This window comes from Mauremys reevesii, linkage group 13 (assembly GCF_016161935.1).
Source record: "Mauremys reevesii isolate NIE-2019 linkage group 13, ASM1616193v1, whole genome shotgun sequence".
In the NCBI taxonomy this organism is placed as follows: Eukaryota; Metazoa; Chordata; order Testudines; family Geoemydidae; genus Mauremys; species Mauremys reevesii.
In genome coordinates, this window is record NC_052635.1 from 30348625 (window position 1) to 30370263 (window position 21639).

Consider the following 21639-nt stretch of genomic DNA (forward strand, 5'->3'; position numbering starts at 1 on the left):
TGACTGACTTTGTTAGACATTAGTTTGCTCATGGTCCTAGTAAGCTGCAGCATCTAGACACGCTCTAGCGGACTACAATTAAGTTCTGGAGAGTGCATGCATTTGTGACAATGGGGTGGCAGGAGCACATACACCAAGGACGCTGGAAATAACTTACTATTTGTTTTGTTGTAGCATGCAGAGACCCAAAATAAGGATCACGGTGCTACAAATCCAGGAATACAGAGTCCTTGTATAGAAAAGCTCTTGATCAAACTTTGCAAGGATGTATGAAATGATGTTAGTTTTAACTTTAAAAATCAGAAAAGCCATTGCTATCTATTATAGTTTAACTCAAAGGTTTAAGCCAAGCATTTAACAATAATAGTGCCCAATGATTACATACAATAAATGTCTAATATGCAAATTTCAAATGGAATTGTAGTTGTTTGCATCAAGCTTTTCCTCAGAGAACCATAACTGAAATTTAAAACAACAAGGAGTCCGGTGGTACCTTAAAGACTAACAGATTTATTTGGGCATAAGCTTTCATGGGTAAAAAACCCACTTCAGATGCATGGAGTGAAAATTACAGATGCAGGCATGATTATACTGACACATGAAGAGAAGGGAGTTATCTCACAAGTGGAGAACCAGTGTTGACAGGGCCCATTCAATTAAGGTTTTTGTGGATACAGGAATAACACGCCTACCCCCGATACTTGAAGTTTAAAAGCCACTCGGGATAATTTGTATAGAAACTAATAAAGATTAACAGAACTGCATCATTTCATACAGCATAGCAGAAAGAGGCAAATGTATTCAACTACAGCTAAAAGTATTCCACCATTAATTACTTTCCTACCCTTTAGTAACATGAACTGGAATTCACTCACATGAAGTGCAAGGCACACATTTCACAACTCCTTAAATGTACACTGATAAGTCTTGCCACGACTACGGGGAACTTTTTCTCAATCCCAAATGAAATCTAAACCATGCCTGGTGGGTCCTGCCACCAATGCAAAGCAACAGAGGACTATTACAATTAATTGAAAACATCCAAACTAATTTATTTTGTAAACTATAAAATATCTTCTATTCATTCAAAGAAAGAATATTTATTCTTAATGACACAAAAAAGTCTGTGGTACATGTGATAGAGAAGGCTCTGTGCATTTTCTGTGATGCAAGAAAGCTAGTTAAACTGACGACTACCCTTTTTGACATCTTCTTTTACTATGTTTTATTAAGAACTATGACAATATTATACTAGCCCGCAAGCAAATGAAGGGACAGAGGCTGCTTTCCTCCCCATCCATCACCACAGGATTTTCTGACAGGGAATTCTTCTCTCTCAGCTTGTTTGCTTTAGTCATTGGACTAAATACATGAAGGTATTGGCAATGGAGACAAAAGCAGAAAAAGGGGAAACAGTGACAAGTTCTGATTGGATAACTCATTCCTAGCCCATATCATAAGCTTACCCAGAAGCAACTTTACTTGGATGTGTTGCAATCTCTCATATCTAGGGTCTCGTGCACAACAATCTAAGAATTTTGATTGGTATAAAGCTGAATGAGAAAACATGTGTCAGCAACTCCATTTTTTAATGTCTCTACTTGTTTGTGGCCATAAAAACTTACCAATGCTTAAGACAGAAGCGGATATGCGTATACCACATTGTTTGCTGTTCTTTTTGGAGAAAGAGCCTCAATAGCATAAGTAATGGCTGGTAAGAAGAATTCCGACTTAGAAGTGGCACTCTCTTTGATCCAAGAAGTTTTAAGATTTTATTTGAGAAACTATTTGTTCCCAGGAGGAGGACATTTCCTCCACAGTTTATTCGGGTCCTCACAGGAAATAAACTCCTAATTATTCTTAGAGGAGACAGATTGGTCAGAGCTAGCCTGCAGAAGAGATTTACTATTTTGGGATAAAGTTGTGTCTAATCATAAATAATTCAACTCTTTCCTCTACATCTTTCAAGATACTGTTGTGGTAGATGGCCCACTGTATGCTACTCAGTAATCCATTACTCATGCTCCCCATCTTGATCAAGCCATTGCTCGTGTCCAGAAAACTTCTCCCAGTTTCTATCACTGGCATTCATAGGTACACTAGCACAAGTATACTTTCTTACACAGTACTGTAAAAGCAATAAAGGCACTCAAACGTATACTTGTAAAGATTGCTACATTAAACATCTATATGTCTGCTTCTAATTTCAGAATGCTGGATGGAATTTATGTTCATGTAGTATCGGCTTTATTAATGGTGAGGCCATGTACAAGATTCAGCATGCAAAGAACTGAAAGTGGACAAGTGTGTAGCTCAGACTCCAATTTAAAAAAAACGTAATCCATTGGGCAATGCCTTCAGATTCTCAATGTGTTTTAGAAGACGTCATTACCCTACTGTTAAAAAACACACCACTTTCTTGCCAGCACCAAAATGGCAGTATATGTACTCCCACTGCTAGTCTGCATGACCACACTCACAGCTATATGACATGATATTCCTGTTGCACAGATGGGAAGTAAGCAGAGAGCAGTCATCTTCACCAGAAGTACTGCTAAGATGAAGGTGAAAAGCAATATAGAATATAACTAGCACAGGGGAACATGCCCAGTACTGGAAGAAAGTTCTCATTTGTGGACATTTATATTCACCATGCATCAACAGCAGCAGTGTAATGCTACAGTGAGGAAGGAAGTGTTTAGTCAATTTAGGTATTTATACAATGCTCATCATAGTATCTGAGGACATACTGCTAGTAATGCTTTATGTCCCAATTACCTTTAAATGGTCCAATTCATTTTAGATATAAAGCTATACCACTGAAAATGCTGAATAACCTAATACATGAACCAGAAGTAGTGTTATGGAAAGTCATCTTCTGAAAAACAGCTGAAAAATGCCAATGACATACTTCTGCAATAACCACATTTCAATACCAGGCAATTAAACAACTTCAGATCCCGACTGTCATTAAACCACCTACAGCTGCCTCATAAGTATAGATAAACAGTGCTTTATTCATTTGCTACAATAACTGAGTGCAACACCTAGTGGATGCCTTCTAAGCCACCCACATTTAATTATGCTGTACATTTTAAATTACTGTTTTTACAGAGAAAAGTCATTGCTTTACATGAAAAATTAGACTTCTAACTAATGAAAGGTCTATTGAATGTTGGCACTTAAATGTTTTACTTTAGCTAAAGTTAAAATATCAATATCTTGTACATTTAACACAAGACCACCAAGACTAACATGTTCAGATGGCTCTTCTCACCTAAAAAAATTGCAGCACACACACACCACTTTCACTCATTAATGAAATGCTGCCATCTCTAGGATGGAAGGTGGCTTCTTAATAGAGTATAATCATTTGCCAGCTTAGGACATAGGAAGAGATTTCAAATGTAATTGGAAATGCCAGATGAATTCATGTAATCATTGGATTTGGAATCTAGCTAAGACAGGCTCTGTGAGGAGTGCCAGGGGATCTTTAACGATCACAAATGGAGGCATATTTTACATCATATCCAAATGACAAAGGGCATGGTGCTATCAGAGCTGCTAATGCCATGCTGCTGCATTTGTATGCTACAATAAAGAGCTTCACTCATGTGTATACAAAAAAAGCCTCATACACAAGACCCCACCTTGCAGGGGCGGCTCTAGAAATTAGGCTGCCCCAGGCAGCGCGGTGTGCTGCGCCGCCCTTCCTCGGTCCCCCGGGTCCCTCCCCCTCTTCCCGCGGTTGAGCTCCGCGCTCCCGCGGCACGGAGGGGACGGGACGAGCGGACCTGGCGGAGCATGCGGAGGGAGGGCCACCACCGGATATGCGAAACCCGCGACGCGGCGGCGGCGGGCGGGGGGCGGGTTCGCGGGTCGCAGCGGCTGCCGCGCGCCGCAGTCATGCCTGCGCGAGGTCCAGCCGAGGCCGGCAGCCCCCCCCGCAGTCGCCATGCCGCGCCTCGGGGTCCGTCCGGCGGTGGTCTCCCGACCTCGCCCAGCGCAGGCATCACTGCCCCAGCCTGCCGCCCCTGCGCCCAGCCGATTTGGGCAACAGCGGTGCTGCCAACTGCTTGGCCCCCTGCCACCTTGGAACACTCAAGTTCCATCGTATGTTTTGTTTGGTGCTTACATACCACAGTGACAGGCCCTTTTAAGAAAGACAGGGCAGGTTTAAGTACTGACCAAGCCAGTTCTTACTTCACTTACGAGATCCAATTATAGCCCGAAGGCAGTATAGTTATCTTACCTGCCACATCAGGTATGCTTCTACTCTTTAGTCCTAAAAGAGCCAAGGTATCAGTTTTCCGCCTCTCAAGTGCTACCCATTCTATGGGCAAGTAATAAAAGCAAGATGTAGATAAGACAAGATTTTCAGTAGTGTCTACCAGCAAAACGAATACTAGCAAATAGCAGGAAATGTGTCTACTAACAAACACACACACACACACAAATAGCCTGGGAGATAAGAGAAGAAATTTTAATAACTAAATACAAACACTTATCAATTGCATGAATATTAGTGAAATTTATCTTTAAAGAGGAAATACCAACTTTTTCCCTCCCACTAGCAATCCGAGCTCATGGCTGGCTGAAGTGTAGTTCAGTAGATGTTTTAACAAGAAAGGACAATAAAAAGATTTGTTGTGACTATACTGAAATAATTATTCCAGTCTCTGAGCAGAACAAGAGTTCCTAATATTACAAATGAGTGCCCTTCCTTAGTGCTTCAGAAGGCTAGCTTTTAAATGTTAAAATTACACGTTGTTCCAAAGCAGTTAAACTTGTATCAAGTAAGCTGTTAACAATGGATTTACAACAAAAAAAGATGTGTAACAGTGCAGTTTAAATAGTTGCAGTTCTCAGAAAAATCAAAGACTCAAGGGCGAATGCACAACAGACTAGGATAGGGGTAGGCAACCTATGGCATGGGCTACAAAGGCGGCATGAAAGCTGATTTTCAGTGGCACTCACACTGCCTGGGTCCTGGCCACCTGTCCAGGGAGCTCTGCATTTTAATTTCATTTTAAATGAAGCTTCTTAAACATTTTAAAAATGTTATTTACTTTACATACAACAACAGTTTAGTTATATATTATAGACTTATAGAAAGAGACCTTCTAAAAATGTTAAAATGTATTACTGGCACATGAAAGCTTAAATTAGGGTGAATAAATTAAGACTTGGCACACCACTTCTGAAAGGTTGCTGACCCCAGGACTAGGATATCTAGTGACCTGTTCGTTATGTGTGCGCGTGTGGGGGGTGGGGATGGTGTTTTTTGTAAATGTTTGAATATTTTGTTTTGAGTATCTCTTTGGAAAAACAAATCAAACTGTAAAATATTTAAGCAGCCAAAATTAGTACATGATGGATTTTGGTACTTCTGTATTCAACCCTATACATAGCAAGTCCACTTTAAATCTAGTATATTTAGGTGATCAAAGCCTAAAAAAACAAACCAATTCATTTAAGAACAGAAGGTATGGCTCTCTGAAAGTTTCATCACACATTGTATGAGTTGCTAGAGGAAACTGTTTTCCAGAACTTCCACAGAAAGCCTAGTCTGAAATATGACATTTCAATGTCTCACAGACCCTTTTTCATTTAAAAGGCAGGTTTGTTTTGTTTTGTTTCTTTTAAATGGTACAAAACAGAAAAAAAAAGGGGGGGGGGAGTGGAGGGGTGGGGGCTGGAAGAGGGGCAGCGAGAACCAGTTTTGATGCAATTTTGCAGTTACTCAAAAAATATAAGCACCCAGGAGTTTCAGGCTCCTGGAAAGATTCTACTCTACCACTGCTGCTATGTAAAAGAATTTAAATCTTCGTACTGTATTCACCTGAACATTCTTTACCATGAATTGCTATACCAGTTATCATTTGAAAGATAGATCACTTAATATATGAATTAATGAAAATTCTCCAATTCCAATGCATTAAAAATACCATGATTTCACCTATTTAAGATTTTTAAAAATCCTTCCTCAAAAGAGTTCTGCTGCTGGTTTGATGACTTTTTACAGCTCAATCAATTTAACTGAACATCAAGAGAACATTAACATGGAAATAAGTTGGGGGGAAAAAATGGAGCATTTGAGGCAATTCACAGGAAAAGCATTTGCAAACTCTTGAGAGATTGCTGCCTAGCCATCTCCCCAGGAAACAGTTATACAAGTGTTTGGAAGATGAGCTTCCAATTCCAAAAGCATCTGCCAGCAGCTTGTTCTGGAGCTCCCTCTTCTGGTTAGATGCTAAAACATAGCCAACAACTGCAGTAGCCATTGTAGGATGTCCCTAACCACAAAATAAATGCTGGTTTTAAAGTTGGGTGTTTCATCTGTGAAAGTAAAATTACCACGTGCATCTTCTATACTGAGAGTAACTGGAGGACAGAACTATTTATTTTCAGTTTGTAAGGACCACAGAGTTTTGAAGAAGTGATGTAAGTGAAGGTAAGTGAACTGAAGTAGGCCAAAAATGAAAGGGTTTAGCATTGTTCAACTTTGTAAGTTAACGTATCAATTACATCAAAGAGCAAATCCCTCTCCCATCCAAGTTTAAACAGAATTCTGGTAGCATTTTTCCCTTAGTGTGAAGTTAGTGAATAGTTAAAGTGATAGCAGAGGTTTGGGAAAATACTCAAAAATGAAAGAATCATCATAGGCTTTTTTCTTAAAACAAAAACCCTTTAAGATTTCTGATCCCTTTAAAACTTGAGAAGCCATATTACTCAGATTCTTTAAAAGGACAAACTCAGTATGTTTTCTGTTTGTGAACAACTGGTATTCTCAACTTAAATAGCCCTTGCCCCCATCCCCTTGGGGCAACCATTTTAATTATAGTAAACTACTGTACACAGATGCCTGATTTTGCCATTTCTCTCCTTGTCACAGACTATTATCCTGTTTCAGTCATGCTAACACTGAAGTAAGTCAGCTTTCTTCCCATTGTTATAAAAGCAGACTTCCCCCATTACTTATAGCTAATCAATATTTGCCAAAGTTTGAAATTTCAGCAGAAAAGCCAGAGTTTGCAGAGTTCTATAACAATTTGTAAGCATATTACTATGTGCTCCCTCTTGTTAGAAAAAACTGTCTTCACCGAGAGATGGTGAGTCTAAAAAGCCATTGAGTGGAAAAGAGTTTTTATTTGACAGAACTAAGGAATTCCTGGGAAAAGTCCTATAAAAGTACTTCTTCCTAAGTGATTTGTATAAAGCTTATACACAATTATTCTTAGTTGGTCTAATCCAGTGGTCTCCAACCTTTTTACACCCAAGATCACTTTTTGAATTTAAGGACAATCCAGGACCTACCCTGTCCCTTCCCTGAAGCCCCACCCCTGCCCTGAAACCCTGTTCAGTCCATCCCCCGTTCTCTCCTTTGCTCTCTCTCCCCCACCCTCACTCACTTTCACCAGGCTGGGGCAGGGGAGTTGGGGTTTGGGGGTGGGCGGGCTCTGGGCTGGGGCCGAGGGGTTCACAGTGTGGGAGGGGGCTCTGGCTGAGCCTGGGGCAGAGGGTTGGGGTGCAGGCTCTGGGAGGCAGTTTGGGTGCAGGATGGGGGGATCCAAGCTTGTGCAGAGTTTTGGGATGCATGAGGGGTGTATAACGTGCTGGTTCTGGGAGGGGGTTCAGGTCTGGGGCAGGGGGTTGGGGTGCAGGAGAGGTTTTGGGGTGCTGGCTCTGCAAGGGGGCTCAGGGCTAGGGTTTGGCTTCCTGCCAGGCAGCATTTACCTCAGGTGGCTCCCAGGCAGCAGCTCAGCAAGGCTCCCTGCCTGCCCCAGCCCCACACCACTCCCGGAAGGGGCCAATGCACCTCCTACTAAAGTCACAAATCTTTGTATTGATCGTTTCCATGGGAGTTCAGTAACTGAGGACTTAAACTCAGATCACTAGTGCGGCCCTTGGAAACAATGCTAAGATGCAAGGAAGGAAGGAAAAACTTGCTTTAGGGGAAGGAACAAACCTTCCCTATAAAAAATAAACAAGCTAGCCATGACTACACTGGTAGCACAAATGTGACAGAGCATTAAGGAGCAAGACAACCACGGAGTCTGAAGATGTTCATCGTAGCCAACTGAAGCATCTATAAAATATTTCCAGTATTGTCAAAACTTCAAGTCTGCAGGAACAGATTTCCATGAGAAAAAGTTCTTAACTGGGGGAGGAAGGAAGCGATTTTTCCCTTTCTTCACACCTTTTCCAGTTTAGCACTATCATTCTCCCCTGCTTCATCCAAAGTGACCCTGTTCCAAGTCAATCTGTGAGGAGTAGAGGAGCGTATACCCTCCTGCAGAGTCAAACTGTACCCATCATTTTAAACTCTGCATTCTTCAATGAGATGTAAATGTTCAGTAACTATCTTTGTGTGCACGGCTGTACACCAGGCATTCAAGACACTTGCTATCTTACAAACGTAGCCCTTTATCTCAGGCATCAGCTCCAAAAGAGACTTGCCATTGTCTAACACCTGAAAATGGGAAGGTCATCTTAAGGCATCACAGGATTTCTGGACTAATCCTACAAAGGATTTTTAATTCCCCATAAACTCTGAAAAATACTAGCTAGAATGAGACCAGGTTTCTTCTGGAATTCTGGGGGAAATGAACCTAATTCATTCCATGTACCCATCTTTTAAGACTGCAAAATTGCTTAAGTTAATCAAATATACTCTATGCTATATGAGTATATGAAGGATTTTTACCCACACCTTTTATTTTTGGACAAGCGTTAACACTGTCCCTCTGTTTATCACTGCATTCTTTACAGCCTGAGTGTTAAGAGCTAGATTAACTTGAATACTCGAACAGCCTCCTAAATATTAAAGCATTTAAGCTATGCATGGACTCACTTCCCTGTCTTGAATACATTTTATAGTCTATGTCCCAAGGTCACTGTATCTCATCTACATTCCTTTCATGCAAATACTCCATGTGTAAAACTTTTCAACTAGGAGTCATTTCTAGTATGGCTAGTGCTAATCTTGTCTTGCAGGCTTGTTGTTTCCCGTTTGTTGAGAATAACATTCGATGAAACCAGTAGAGAGAGCACTGCCTGCCACATGTAACAAAGCACTTCACCTTTCCCAGAGAGGCATTTTAAGCCAGAAATGAGGGCTCAGCGGTTGAAAGGCAAAGGTTGTGTGGTAAGGAAAAACTTCCAGCAGATCACCCGGACTAATGAAGCCAATCTATAGCTTAGATTAAGTGAAGCTGCTGCTAAGAGATACAGTCCTCCAAACAGGTACTTCAAATGAAGACCAAGGTTTTTCCAATTGTGGTGAAATAAAACAGATCAGATTATGAATCTCTCAAAACTAAACAAATCAGATAGACTTCCAAATTGGTTAAAATACAGGTTAAATAGTAGCAGTCAAAATCAATCAAACTAGAGGGAGTAGCTAATGAAGAACAGTAAGGAAGGGAGTGCTGGACCGTATGTCCCTGTTACAATTGTTAGAGGTGAAGCTGCACCACCTGTTTCCCCACGCAAGCTTACCAGGGCAAACTAAAATTCAGTAAAGTCGACAGTGGGTCCACCACACCATACCTAATTATTTGTAAAAGTTTCAGCCTCCAGCACCAGCTATGCCACATGGATTACATACACTATAGTTAAATTTTCTACAGAACGTCTGCATCAGGATAACATACAACACAGAGAGGAGAGGTAAATTAAGAATGACATCACAACCAGAGGACTGAAGTATAGGTCCTGCAGCAACCGAGTTTATGGTTTGATGCTCCACACTACTGTCTGGATCACAACTGATTCCATAGTAAACAGACCTCCAGCATTATTAATGGTAAATACGCACATTACTGTCATGAATAAGTGACAATGAGTCAGAAGACATTTGAGTGTTACAAAGGCTATTCCATTTTGAACAAATCTCACCACGCCAATTGAAAGCAGAGGACATTTTCCCAGATTGCTTGTATCAGTGTTATTTAACTGCAACCCACTGTACCTGGTGCTCACGCAGCATGCAGCAGCCGCCTCCTAAGAACTGACTGCTGCAAATATAAGTCACACCAATTAGTCAGATTCCATTATCTAGCTCATCTTTAAAGCCACAAGCAGGCTTAGACCCAGTTCCTTCAAGGACTGACTTACCAAACTCCCCAGAATGTTTCCTATGCTTAGCAAGTGTTTTCCAGCTGATGGAGCCCAGGTCTCTACTTGGGTCATGAAAATCCCACAACAGGCAAAACTTTCACAGGTCAGGCCGAGACTGAATCTCCCCAACTCCTGATTATGCTGAAAGAGGTGCCCGTTTGAACCAGCATTTCTCCAAACCATCACGTTTTAAATACAATCATAGAAGAAATTAACCATTAGTCTGTACCACCATATCAGCTTAAAAGGTAAGCCTTAAAAGACTGCCACGTCTTACTGCTTTACATCATTAAGATGTAGCCTTTCCTCTCCAATCCCTCAGCTAAATCTCCCCATCCAGAGCCACATCTTGCATCTCAACTATTGCAGCCACCTCCTTTCCAGCCTAGGTCAATGCAATCTTGCTCCACTTATACCCACAGAAAAAGTCAATGCAAAAGGTAGTTTTCCTGGTTTGTTGCTTCTCCTACATCACTCATACCTCTTTGCTCCTGTCCACTGGCTCTCCCTGCTGAAACACAAGCTACCCATCTTTACTTAAGGCCCTTATGGCCTATTCCCATCCTACCTATCATACCGTACACTATTGAGGTATAGACCCCCACACCTCTGCTCTTCCATCAATGCCAACCTTCACTGCCTATTTTTTATATTTTAAAAAACAAGTACTGTTGCACTTTCTCCCATGTCACCTCAATGCCAGGAAGGAAGTCCCTGTAAACATCTGCAAAGCCACTGCATTGTCCTCCTTAAATCTCTCCTCTGCCACGAGGCCTACAAAAAACACCATCTCACCCCCACCCTCCCGGACAGTGCTAGGCAGCTGGTGTGCTGTGACCGCTACTTGTCATGCTGACTTGTTTTGTTGTTGCCTTGTGTTCTCCCTGTATACTATATACACCGGTTGTCTCATTTTATACTCAGATTGCAAGCTCTTCAGGGCAGGCATCACCTTTTTGTTCAGTATTAACACAACAGGCCCTGATTCATGATGGGGAACCCAAGGCACAATCACAATACAAATAGCCAATAATACTTTACTTTTTAGAAGTGAAATCTCCCTAATAAAATGCTTGCATCTACTGAGTGGAACCATGACAACAGAGAGCATCTACTAACTTCAGACAGCACATCGCCTTTGAAACAGGAAGTGAGGCAGACATGCCATAATAGAAAAACTATTAACTGAATTCAAAATTAGAAAACCCAGGTTGGGGTTTAACTGGTAATTTATAATTATTTAGTATGTTTTGTCAAGGGACGTTAGAGCAACACTAAGAGTATCTACAATAAATAGTATAGTGAAAGTACATAAATTACCATAAAACTAGTATCTTCCATAGGCAGAGCAGCTTGCTGAAAGCTATTACTCACTTTAATTAAAACATCCTTAGCTGCCGTACATAAAACATTTATTGTAATAATCTTAACTATCCATTACATTTAGCTTTCTCCCTTCTGCTGACATTTCATCCTACTATGGCCTCATTGTACTCTTTGACCACAGACATTCACATGTTTTTCCCCACTTCAGCTTTTGTATTTTAATCTCTGTGTGAATTAGGGACTATCTAATCATTAAAAATAAGGAGTTCTTACTCTTCATGGTCCCCTCTTCTTCCTCGTCTTCCGTGTTTATTACCATTGTACCCAGCTGGGATTCCAGCGTTCCATCATGTTCTATCATGGTATTGGCTCCATCACTCATTGTACTGGCAGCTCTTATAGTACCAGTCTCATCTCCACTTGTCCGGACCATGGTACCCGAATCTGTTTCATCTTCTTCCTGTAGGAGGATGCAAGACACGCATTTACTGATCAGAGCAATCTTATTAAATGAGTGGCAACATTCAAAGGGAATTGGTACCAACTTCCAATATTTCTTTGGTATCAGAATCTTACAAAAAATTTGTAAAGTCAGCAAGATGCAACAAATTATGCCTTTTTTCCCCTCTCCTTCCTATTCCCAAATGGGTAATGAAATATCTTCTCCATTCCTTTTCCTCTAGCTTTATCTATTGTTAAAAATATGCTAGGACTGAAGTCTTCCACTTAACTACAGAAGAGCGATTAGCAGTACAAGTGTCCCAACGCAGCCAGCTGGCATCTGAGCCCTATCACTAGGAGTAATTAAGTTGCAATACTCATTCAGCCCTTACTATTTCTAAGGCCAGGTCTACACTATGGGGTTAAGTCAACCTAAGTTACGCAACTCCAGCTACATGAACTTAGGCTGACTTATTGTGGAGTCTAGACCACGCTTATACTTCTCATTCCAGTGGAGTACCGGAGTCGATGGGGGAGCGATCAGTGGTCAATTTAGCAGGTCTTTACTAGACCCACTAAATCAACCCCTCGTGGATCCACGGTAAGTGGAGACAAGCACTAAGATTGCCAGATATGATAGTTGAACTAAAACCCCATTCTGAAATGATCTAGAGATCACTCAACAGTTATTAGATGGCAGAGGTATTCAGTATATAGTGTGTATGCGCATGCTGAAGATCAAAAGAGATCATGCCAGTCTTCAGAATCTGAGATTTAAAATAGTTTATCACTAGTAATAAACTCTTAAGGAATTGAAATGAACTGAATTTGCAAGGGTTTAAAAAAAAAAAAAAAAAGAATTGTACACTAAAATCAAACCCAATCATTTTTTGAGAGAATATTTTTTTCAATTTGTTACGACACAGTAACATTGTGACAGATATTGCAATCCCATGCAGTACCTTTGGGAGAACATACTGTATGATGGTTATGACTGGTCATGTATCATTGTGGGCCAGGGACTGTACACAACTCCAGAGGGAGAGAGGGTTGCACAACTTCACCAGGAACTAAAAATAGTGTGTGTGTGTGTGTGGGGGGGGGGTGATTAAGGAGAATCACTCAGATTGTAAGCACTAAAGAGGTACCAACCCTGGGGAGGCTTGCACATACTAGTTCAAAGTGTCAAGTATCAAAGGGGTAGCTGTGTTAGTCTGGATCTGTAAAAAAGCGACAAAAAGAGTCCTGTGGCACCTTATAGACTAACAGAAGTATTGGAGCATAAGCTTTCGTGGGTGAACACTCACTTTGTCAGATGCAAGTGAGTATTCACCCATGAAAGCTCATGCTCCAATACTTCTGTTAGTCTATAAGGTGCCACAGGACACTGTCGCTTAGTTCAAAGCGGGCACTCCAGAGGCCAACAGACCAAAAAAAAAAAAAAAAAGCTTTTGGCATAAAAGCGCTGCATTTAAACTGACTCTTGGCCATCTCTCTGATCCAGCAAATGGACAGGACCTTCTAGGCAAGGGGGATCCCAACCCTTGTAGAAAATCTGCAAAGACATGGGGCCCTGCTAAAACAAAAAGACTGATAGGTGACCTCTGGTAAGCTTTGAGCACGTGTATAAACTTCTCTGTTTTCTCTGTAATGCTTTTACCTTAAGAATAAAGATGGTTGCTTAGAAAGAGCTGTGTGGTAACTTGCAACTACTGGCAATATGCTGTTCATAGCCCTCAGAGAGAAAGCAACATTCAGGCACCGGCCTTCAAGCAGGCTGGCTTGCTGGGTATATCACAGTATAAGGCCGGGAGCTGTATAGTTTTAAAGCCACTGGTCAGAAGGGAGCAGGACAAGGACAAATTGCTTCAATTTTTCCAATAGCAAGGAGGCAGAAGTGGGCATGTACAGTCTTGTGCTCGGTGTGGCTCGTAGCACAGGTTCCAAGCAGTTGGGGCACTGATTACTGTTCCTTGCATAAAACTGGTCACCAAATCCAGTCCCCAAACTACTGCTCCAGCACAATGCCTGCCCAGTGCTATGAGCTGCACTAAGCAAGAGACAAGTGCATGCAGATGGCCGCTTCTATCTCCCTGCTGTTGGAAAAAAATTGCAGCAGTTTGGTGGGGGGGAGAGGGGGGCTGGAGGGGAGGACTCAGCAGCCATGCATATTCGGGGGGTGGGGGGGGAAATAAATCAATACTTGACACTGCCATGAATTTCATTAAAAAAAAAAAAAACAGAACAGCCATGATGTTCACAGGTCATTTGTTATAAGTGGTAAGCCCTCAGTTGCTTTATATACGTGATTGTGGTCTTTGTGATCTGAGCTAGTGTCACAGGGCTAATGCGCATACTTCTCACAGAGCTACAATACAAGGTCTCACCGCCGTCAACATGTAGTAGCACACCCTGCCCTCCTCCAGTGCCTCCATGTCTGAGGCCTCTGTCCCATTAAGGGTGCCGGTAGTTCACAGCCAAACCCCCGGAACACCAAACCAAGAAAACCGGGAAAAGGATGAACTACAAAAGTTAATGGGGGGTGGGGGAGAGGGTAGAGTGAAGTTTTACTGCAGGTGGGCAATAAACTCCCTCTCCAGCACTGTGAGAAGCTGCAGCAGAAAACCTACAGTGCCACGGAAGCTCTTGGTAACTCTTTCCCTTTAGCAGCAGTAATGTGGCAGGGTAGAGGGGCCACAGGAAAATATTTACACTAGAGGAATCCCTCCACCTCCAACTATCTGGCACCAGCTGTCAGCGTATCACAATTCAGGCATATAAGCAGCTGCACATACCTTAAAGTCAGTCTCATGGTGACACTGTGAGTAAAGATTACTTCCATCCCCAAGCACCATGCAGCCCTAACTTCGGTCAGGAAACACTGCATTTAGCATACCTATATTTCACTGCAAATCATGCTATTCAAATCTAGCTTCAGAAGAGGCTTGCTCTATAGAATGGCCATCTGTTGTCCATTTTATTCGGTCAGGTTGAAACTGACGGATCATGCTTCAAGATGGCTTTTGACATGCTTTTGAAAAACCACCACTCACATGACAACACTTATTCAAAGTCAAAATGTAGCATATGAACAAGCAGTTAGTTGGTCTGCAACTCTGGAATCTCACTCCCTCAACTGAAAAAAAAGCACAGAACTCAAGCTCACAGCACTACACCATCAAAAGAAGTCTAAGCACACATCCCCTCACCTTAAACTTGTGTCTGTTTCTATTGTACAGTATGAAGTTTCTATAAAGGGGTTTCTAAATCAGGAAAATGGTATGAAGAAAAACAACACACTTATGTTATATGACAAAATAGAAAACACTGAAGGCTACAAACAAAAGGCCTCTCTACTACAGGAAAAACTTGATCCAGCCAGGAAAATGTATTTGAAGTCTTCTGCAAATTTATTACATATCTTTAAAATATTCTGCTGGGCTAGTAATTGTCCTGTGGTAGGTGTTGTGTCTATGTTCTGCTGACTCACTAAGGCACATAGCTCAATACAGTTGAATATAAAGGAGGTGGGAGCGGGCTAATAGAGAGCAGCTACAGGACAGGAGTTGAGCTCTCCTAAGCTAGAAAACCCAGGAACAAATCAACGCTGGGATCAGAGACTGAGCTGAACACTATGTAGTATTATTGTTAATTTCTGTATTAAAGCACACAGTGGGATCCTAATCCAAGACTAGGGCTCCTAGGTGTTACGATAATACAAACAACGACAATAATCAGGAGGGAGGAATTTTAGACTCTACCAAATATGCGAACTACTTTAGAGCAGTTTGGGACAGGCACCTACTCGCACATATGTCAGCATCAGTATTTTAAAGTTATTGTGTCCATTAAACACTCACTGAGTTTTCTTCATCATCTTGATCCAATTCACGCTGTTGTGCTTCCCGACGTTTCAGTTTCACATCCATTGCCTCATTAATCAAGTCCCGCAGGATTGATGCTCCTTTGGCACTTTTAACAAATGGATGCTAAAAAAGGAGATATATTTTATAAGCAGCAGATAAGACAACAAAGCAGTAAAACGCTGTTATCCATAGCTATGCCTATCCCTGCTGAATTACAGTTGGGGTACACAACCAAGTAAAAACTTTATAATAAAAAGTTTTATTTCATAATTTACCCTTTTAGTGATGGAGAATGAGAGATCCGTACTGAGTCATACTACAAGGGCATTTCTGCATGACCCTGCATTCATACTTTATTTCTGAACAATCATATCTAGAAATGAGGTAATTCATAACACCTAAGATAACGCTATGGTTATTGCTTCCCAGTAACAGGCCAACAGTCTGCCTTCGTTATTTGCCTTCTGCTTCTGACATTCTAAGGATTAATTGAAAAGCCATAGAGATAATCCCTTGACAATGCTTCAGAAACCAAGATGCACCTCTGTCAGGGAAAGGAAAAGGTAGTTTAGAGGAAAGAACTGGGGCTCCTCTAACGTGGTGCAGAGGGCAGGTAACCTCCATCAGCTCAAAGACAGCAAAGGGAAGGTTAGTTATTAAAACCCAGAGAGAGCTTTAGAAATTGACTAGCTTTGCTTGTATCTCTGTAAGTAATAGCCTCTGCGGTCACCAAACAACTAGAGGCAATAGTTGGGATAGCTAGGAAATGGAGGACTTTGACATTAACATAATCAGATATGGCTCTTCTCAAAGCACAGGATCAGTTAAGGGATAAACTGTATGGCTTAACAGTTAAGTGCCAGGATTTCGCTGGCAAAATCTTGGAACGCTGACAAAAGCCTGGGGGCACAAAGTGTGTATGAGTATGGGAATAAAAAGCAGGAAGAAACAAAAGGTTTAAAAACCTCACACAACTTGATCTTACACTGTACAAGTTGTACAGGGGAAGCATGAAGGGAAACCAACATCTCAAATTGCACAAATACTCATTGCCTGCACCGCAGTTTGTTTAGTTAAGAACTCCCTCTGATACCCTCTGAGAGCACCCCGGGTAACAAATACCAGACCTGGAGAAGTTGTGTGGCAGTGGCTCTTTGTTCAGGACTTTTCACAAGACACTGTTTTACAAAGTCCGTAAAGTTGTCTGACCAGAGTTCTGGCTTCCGGAATGTTGGAGGAGGATTTGTAGGAATCATGAAAATTGCCTGATAATAAAAATAAAATAAGTATTGTTCTAGTGTTCGAGTTTGGAAATCTTTAAGATAAAAAACACAGAACAGACAAACATTTAATCAAAGCATAGGGACAGACACTTGCAAAGTTATTCATGTACCAAAACCCTCTGTGGCTTCTCAAGTCTGTATGCCAATGCTATGTACATTCCTCCCCGAAGAGAACAAGAGATTTGTACACCGCACCGGCTTTCCTCCTATGGGAAAGCCACTATTTTGCATAGAGGGTGACATTTGCCATTTTAAACCATTAAAAGTCCTTTACGAAAAAGAAAAGAGAAAAACAGGTGCATAATACAGAATACCCACTGTATGGGCACATTCCACCACTCAAGAGGTGGAACTCCCAAAAGAGCTTTGCCTCTGAAAAATCCCTTACCCAAAATACCACAGTGGAAAGCAATGGAGTAACAAAATGGTGGGAATTACCAATGATCTTGGAGAACCTGGTTCCTTCAGAACATCTCCTTACAGGAACTAATCTCGAACAAAAACACTGGTGTACTCCAAATCTAGTGAGAATTAGGATGGCAAAGACTGGAAACAATATGACCAAGTGGAAGTGGAGGAATGGACTCCCCACAGGTGAATGTGGAGACCCTAAGCAAAGACTGAAGCACCGACTGACACAGTGCCCTCTAGCAACGTGCTGTACTCCCGAGGAACTATTCAAGATAAGTGATAACACCAGATCTTGGCTGATATTTTGGACCAATAAGCTATGATGACGACGACGACCATGAAAAATTGTGTTTACTAGTGGCTGTGACCAAAAAAAAAATTCACTTTGGATCAAACTCAAGACTACCCCATTTCCACGCACGCATATTCTGAACAAACCTGGTAATTTCACATGCTTGACACAAGAATCAAGTTGGCAGATTTTCCTTTGAAGATTTTTTTCCCCATTTTACTAAATATTAAAAAGCACAGGTTAAAAAAAAAGAGAGAGAGAAAGCTTGCTCATTTTCTCTAGGTTAAAAAGCTAGATAGCATCTTGTAAAATGTTTAATCAGCTAACTGCCAACAGAGGCTACCTACATTCTGTGAGAGAGTTATATTTGAAGAGGCCTCAGTCCTTACCCTCATTGGATGAATATCCGCATATGGTGGTTTTCCTTCAGCCATTTCTATTGAAGTGATTCCCAGTGACCAGATATCTGCTACACAGTTATACCCTATTTCTTGGATCACTTCTGGAGCCATCCAAAATGGAGTTCCTATAACTGTGTTCCGTTTTGCCATGGTATCCTAAAATGGAAAGGGGGGGGAGGGGCAGAAGAACAGACTATTTGGCAAGCAGAAGAAACAAGTTTGCCAGCTACTAAACAACACTGTCCCTAAAGATTATACACAAAAGTTACTCAGTAAGACTGAAATATAAGGAATTTTGTACATCAGGCTTGAGATGCATTGGCAGAACTGTGTGGGGACTCAGTAGAAGACAGTAGGTGTTACTACAGTATGTGCTACTACACACAACTGTTTTGGTGCTTTAGTTCTGTGAACAAGAAAGCCAGAGAGTGTCAGCCTGCCTCTCCCTCCTCTGGGCCCCACTGTAGTGCAGGTGCACTGCATTCATGGAAGTGCTAAACAACTGAATTTAGCATAATCTCTCCAGTAAGTGTTTCACTTTTACCTGCAGGCTGAATGAGAAATTTCTACATACACAACCAAAGTAACAATTTTACTCACTGTAAGTTGGCCCGCTACCCCAAAATCTGCAAGTTTAGCATGTCCTTCCGTATTTAGTAATATATTTCCAGCTTTGATATCTCTGTGTATTTTCCTCATAAAATGCAGATATTCTAGTCCTTTAAGGGTTGCTTGTACTATTGTAGCTATTTCCTCTTCTGTCAACTAAAGAAAAAAAAAGCAGTTAGATTGGTATCTCATGCCGAAGACCGACATTTCCTTGAAATACAAATACAAGATTCCCATACCAACTAGCAGAAAATTCTATGCAGTTTCAGTTACCAAGAGACAGTATTATCTATGCACAGTACAGCTGGTTTACTTGGTCTCCCTTCATGTATTGTGTGTGCATGGCTCTTTCACAGGTAACTTGATATTACACCACCAATGTAACTAGACATGATCAGCTATAAAAAGCCCAACACTGAAAATCAAGATTCCATTTTTTCAGACATACAGATCATTTTAATCAGAAAACTTACTCAAACTGCAATTACATTATCTTGAATGATCAAGTTAGCTACCTAGTTAAACATCGTAGTTTCCAGGAGCGCTGGGCACTTGCAGCTCACAGGATAGCTAATGAGAGCTCTGGATGCTCTGAAAAATCAGGCCAAAGAACTATGCATAGACTACTACAAAGCTACTTAGTATAATATAAAATATGTACTATTTAGACTGGATACTTAAAGCTTGACATTGTATAAATATGGATTGTAAGGGGAAAGGACATACTGTTTTATTTCGTAATCGAATAATATCAGACACAGATCCAGCTCCACAGTACTCCATGACTATCCACAGGTCCGTGTTCTTAAAATAGCTGCCATAATACTTGACTACATGGGGACTATGGAAAATTAGAGAAAAAGAGTCAGATAGTGTTAATGAAAGCAATTTTATAAATAGGAGCACAATATAAAGCACAGCCAAAAAAGATGCTAAGAGTTCAGGGTCAGACTTGGGATCCCAGACTTAAGGCTGAATATATTACAAGGTTAAGAGTTTGCAGGAAATGCTCATATCCTCCATTTGGGGATTTCCTCTTAAATACCGTAACAACCATTCTTCCCAGTTCTGCAATTTAGTTCTGAGACATGATGCATTTTACTAATCTAATAAGAGTTAGGTCTTTACAGTTTATCTTATCTACAGTTGCTGCCTGGCTGCTCAAGAAGCAATAACCTACTCTATATTAATGTATCAGATCATAAGAATGACCCTCTGTCCTTTAGAAAGAAGCAAAAAGCTGTCAAAAATGGAACAGTTATAAAAGGACCAAAAATAAACTCTCTCTGCTCTACGAATGCATCTCTCTTATGTAAGAATTTAAATTTTGATATCAGAAGAGTTAGTCACCATGTAGGAGTCTCCCAGAATGTTTGCGCAGAGAACAGAGTTCTTCCATGATTCACTATCCCTAGTGCTCACAAGTGGCGAGCAGTTGGGCAAAATGGAAGGTCCCATTTTAGGTCTTATACTCTCTCTTTTAAAAACAAAAACACTCAAAGAAGCCTAATGAATTTTGTAAATTAATTCACAGAATACTTTATGAACAGGTTCTAAAAAGGTTTCATTTTATTTAGTCAGACAACAATTACCAGAAGGAAGAGGGAATAGCTGTAGAAGTGTACTCGGCAGAATTACAAATCAGTGTGTCCACGTTTTAATACTAAAATCTTATTCATGATAAGCTTTTTTGCTTGCTTGCAGTTGCAGTCAGACTAGAGGCTTAACACTAAAATAAGTAAGGATTTACAAATGGTCTGTGGCTTTTAAGTATTTATCCAAGGGAAACACTTTTGTGGCAGGCGGGCAGTTGTGTAAATGATCTCTTCATAAGCTTTTCTGCTTTGACAGTTTTCCAAAAGGAAATGAGTGAAATCAGTGAGATACACAGGGCCTGACTTTCATAACACAACTACCCCACTTGTGCAAGAGTAATTTTGAGTGTCCACCAACTTAGTCGTGTATTTTAATGCACTAAAATCTGCACGGACTAGTGATGGCTCTGCAAATGAGAATTCTGTCACCTTTGCAGACAGCACACTAGCCTGTGCATATGCAAAGTGAAACACACAAGTGGAACTCAGGTGGAGGCAGGCTAAGGTGGGGGGTGAGGGGAGAGAGAGACAGAGAAATCATGCATACATTGCCTGCTCTCTTTCATTTTTCCAAATAGCACTTATTGTAAACAAATTTATACAGTCTATTAAACTAGACTGAGGAGAGGCCAGTTTAAGACCATTTTAAAAAACTCACTGTAAATCATGTTTCTTTGATAAATGTTGACTAGTCCACCTCAGACAGTGCAACAGCTAGTCTCACTTCTGAGAAGTGTTTAATACAACACAGTGTTTCCTAGATTCAACTACTAAGCAGATCACATGCAATACTTTTCTTAAGGGGTTGCAGGTGGGATTCAATGCACGCACTTACCTGTCGCATTGCTGCATTATGGATATTTCCTTTATGATTTCCTGCAGGTCAGACTCAACAGGAACCTGTTTAATTGCAACAACTTGACCCGTTTCTTTATGAATAGCTTTGAATACACTGCCATAGGATCTGTACCAATCAAAATGTGAAATACTAAATACAAGCAATACAACAGGTTAAAAACTGGCACACTTTTTGGTTTACATTTAGAGGTGCATCATAATCTGGAAAAAAAAGGAACACTGTTTAATGACCTCTCCTACTACAAATATCTTAATCGCTGATTTTTTGAACACCACATACAACTTAGACATAATAAAACAGGAGTATTTGCAAAATTTCATTTAATCTACAGGCTCCTGGGGCTATAGTAACAATGAGAAATACATAGGAAAGATGCTAATCACCACATTCCCAATAACCTTAAAAATACCTTTTTACCCAAACTCCAGCAAACT

General features: G+C 40.9%; 1 protein-coding gene across 2 annotated transcripts in view; it reads right to left on the minus strand.

Annotated features, from left to right (window-relative positions):
* Positions 1-21639, minus strand: part of STK4 (serine/threonine kinase 4) — a 74159-nt gene that overhangs the window by 44110 nt on the left and 8410 nt on the right. For both annotated transcript variants that reach the window (XR_005587769.1, XM_039498189.1), the window contains exons 3-9: positions 21182-21310; positions 19478-19592; positions 18743-18907; positions 18131-18298; positions 16883-17020; positions 15750-15878; positions 11722-11908 (exon numbers count right to left, since the gene is read on the minus strand). Coding sequence is in view for 1 of the 2 variants with exons in the window: in XM_039498189.1 (XP_039354123.1) it covers positions 11722-11908; positions 15750-15878; positions 16883-17020; positions 18131-18298; positions 18743-18907; positions 19478-19592; positions 21182-21310 (1031 nt within the window). In the remaining variant the exon portion in view is untranslated. The remainder of the gene's footprint in view (positions 1-11721; positions 11909-15749; positions 15879-16882; positions 17021-18130; positions 18299-18742; positions 18908-19477; positions 19593-21181; positions 21311-21639) is intronic.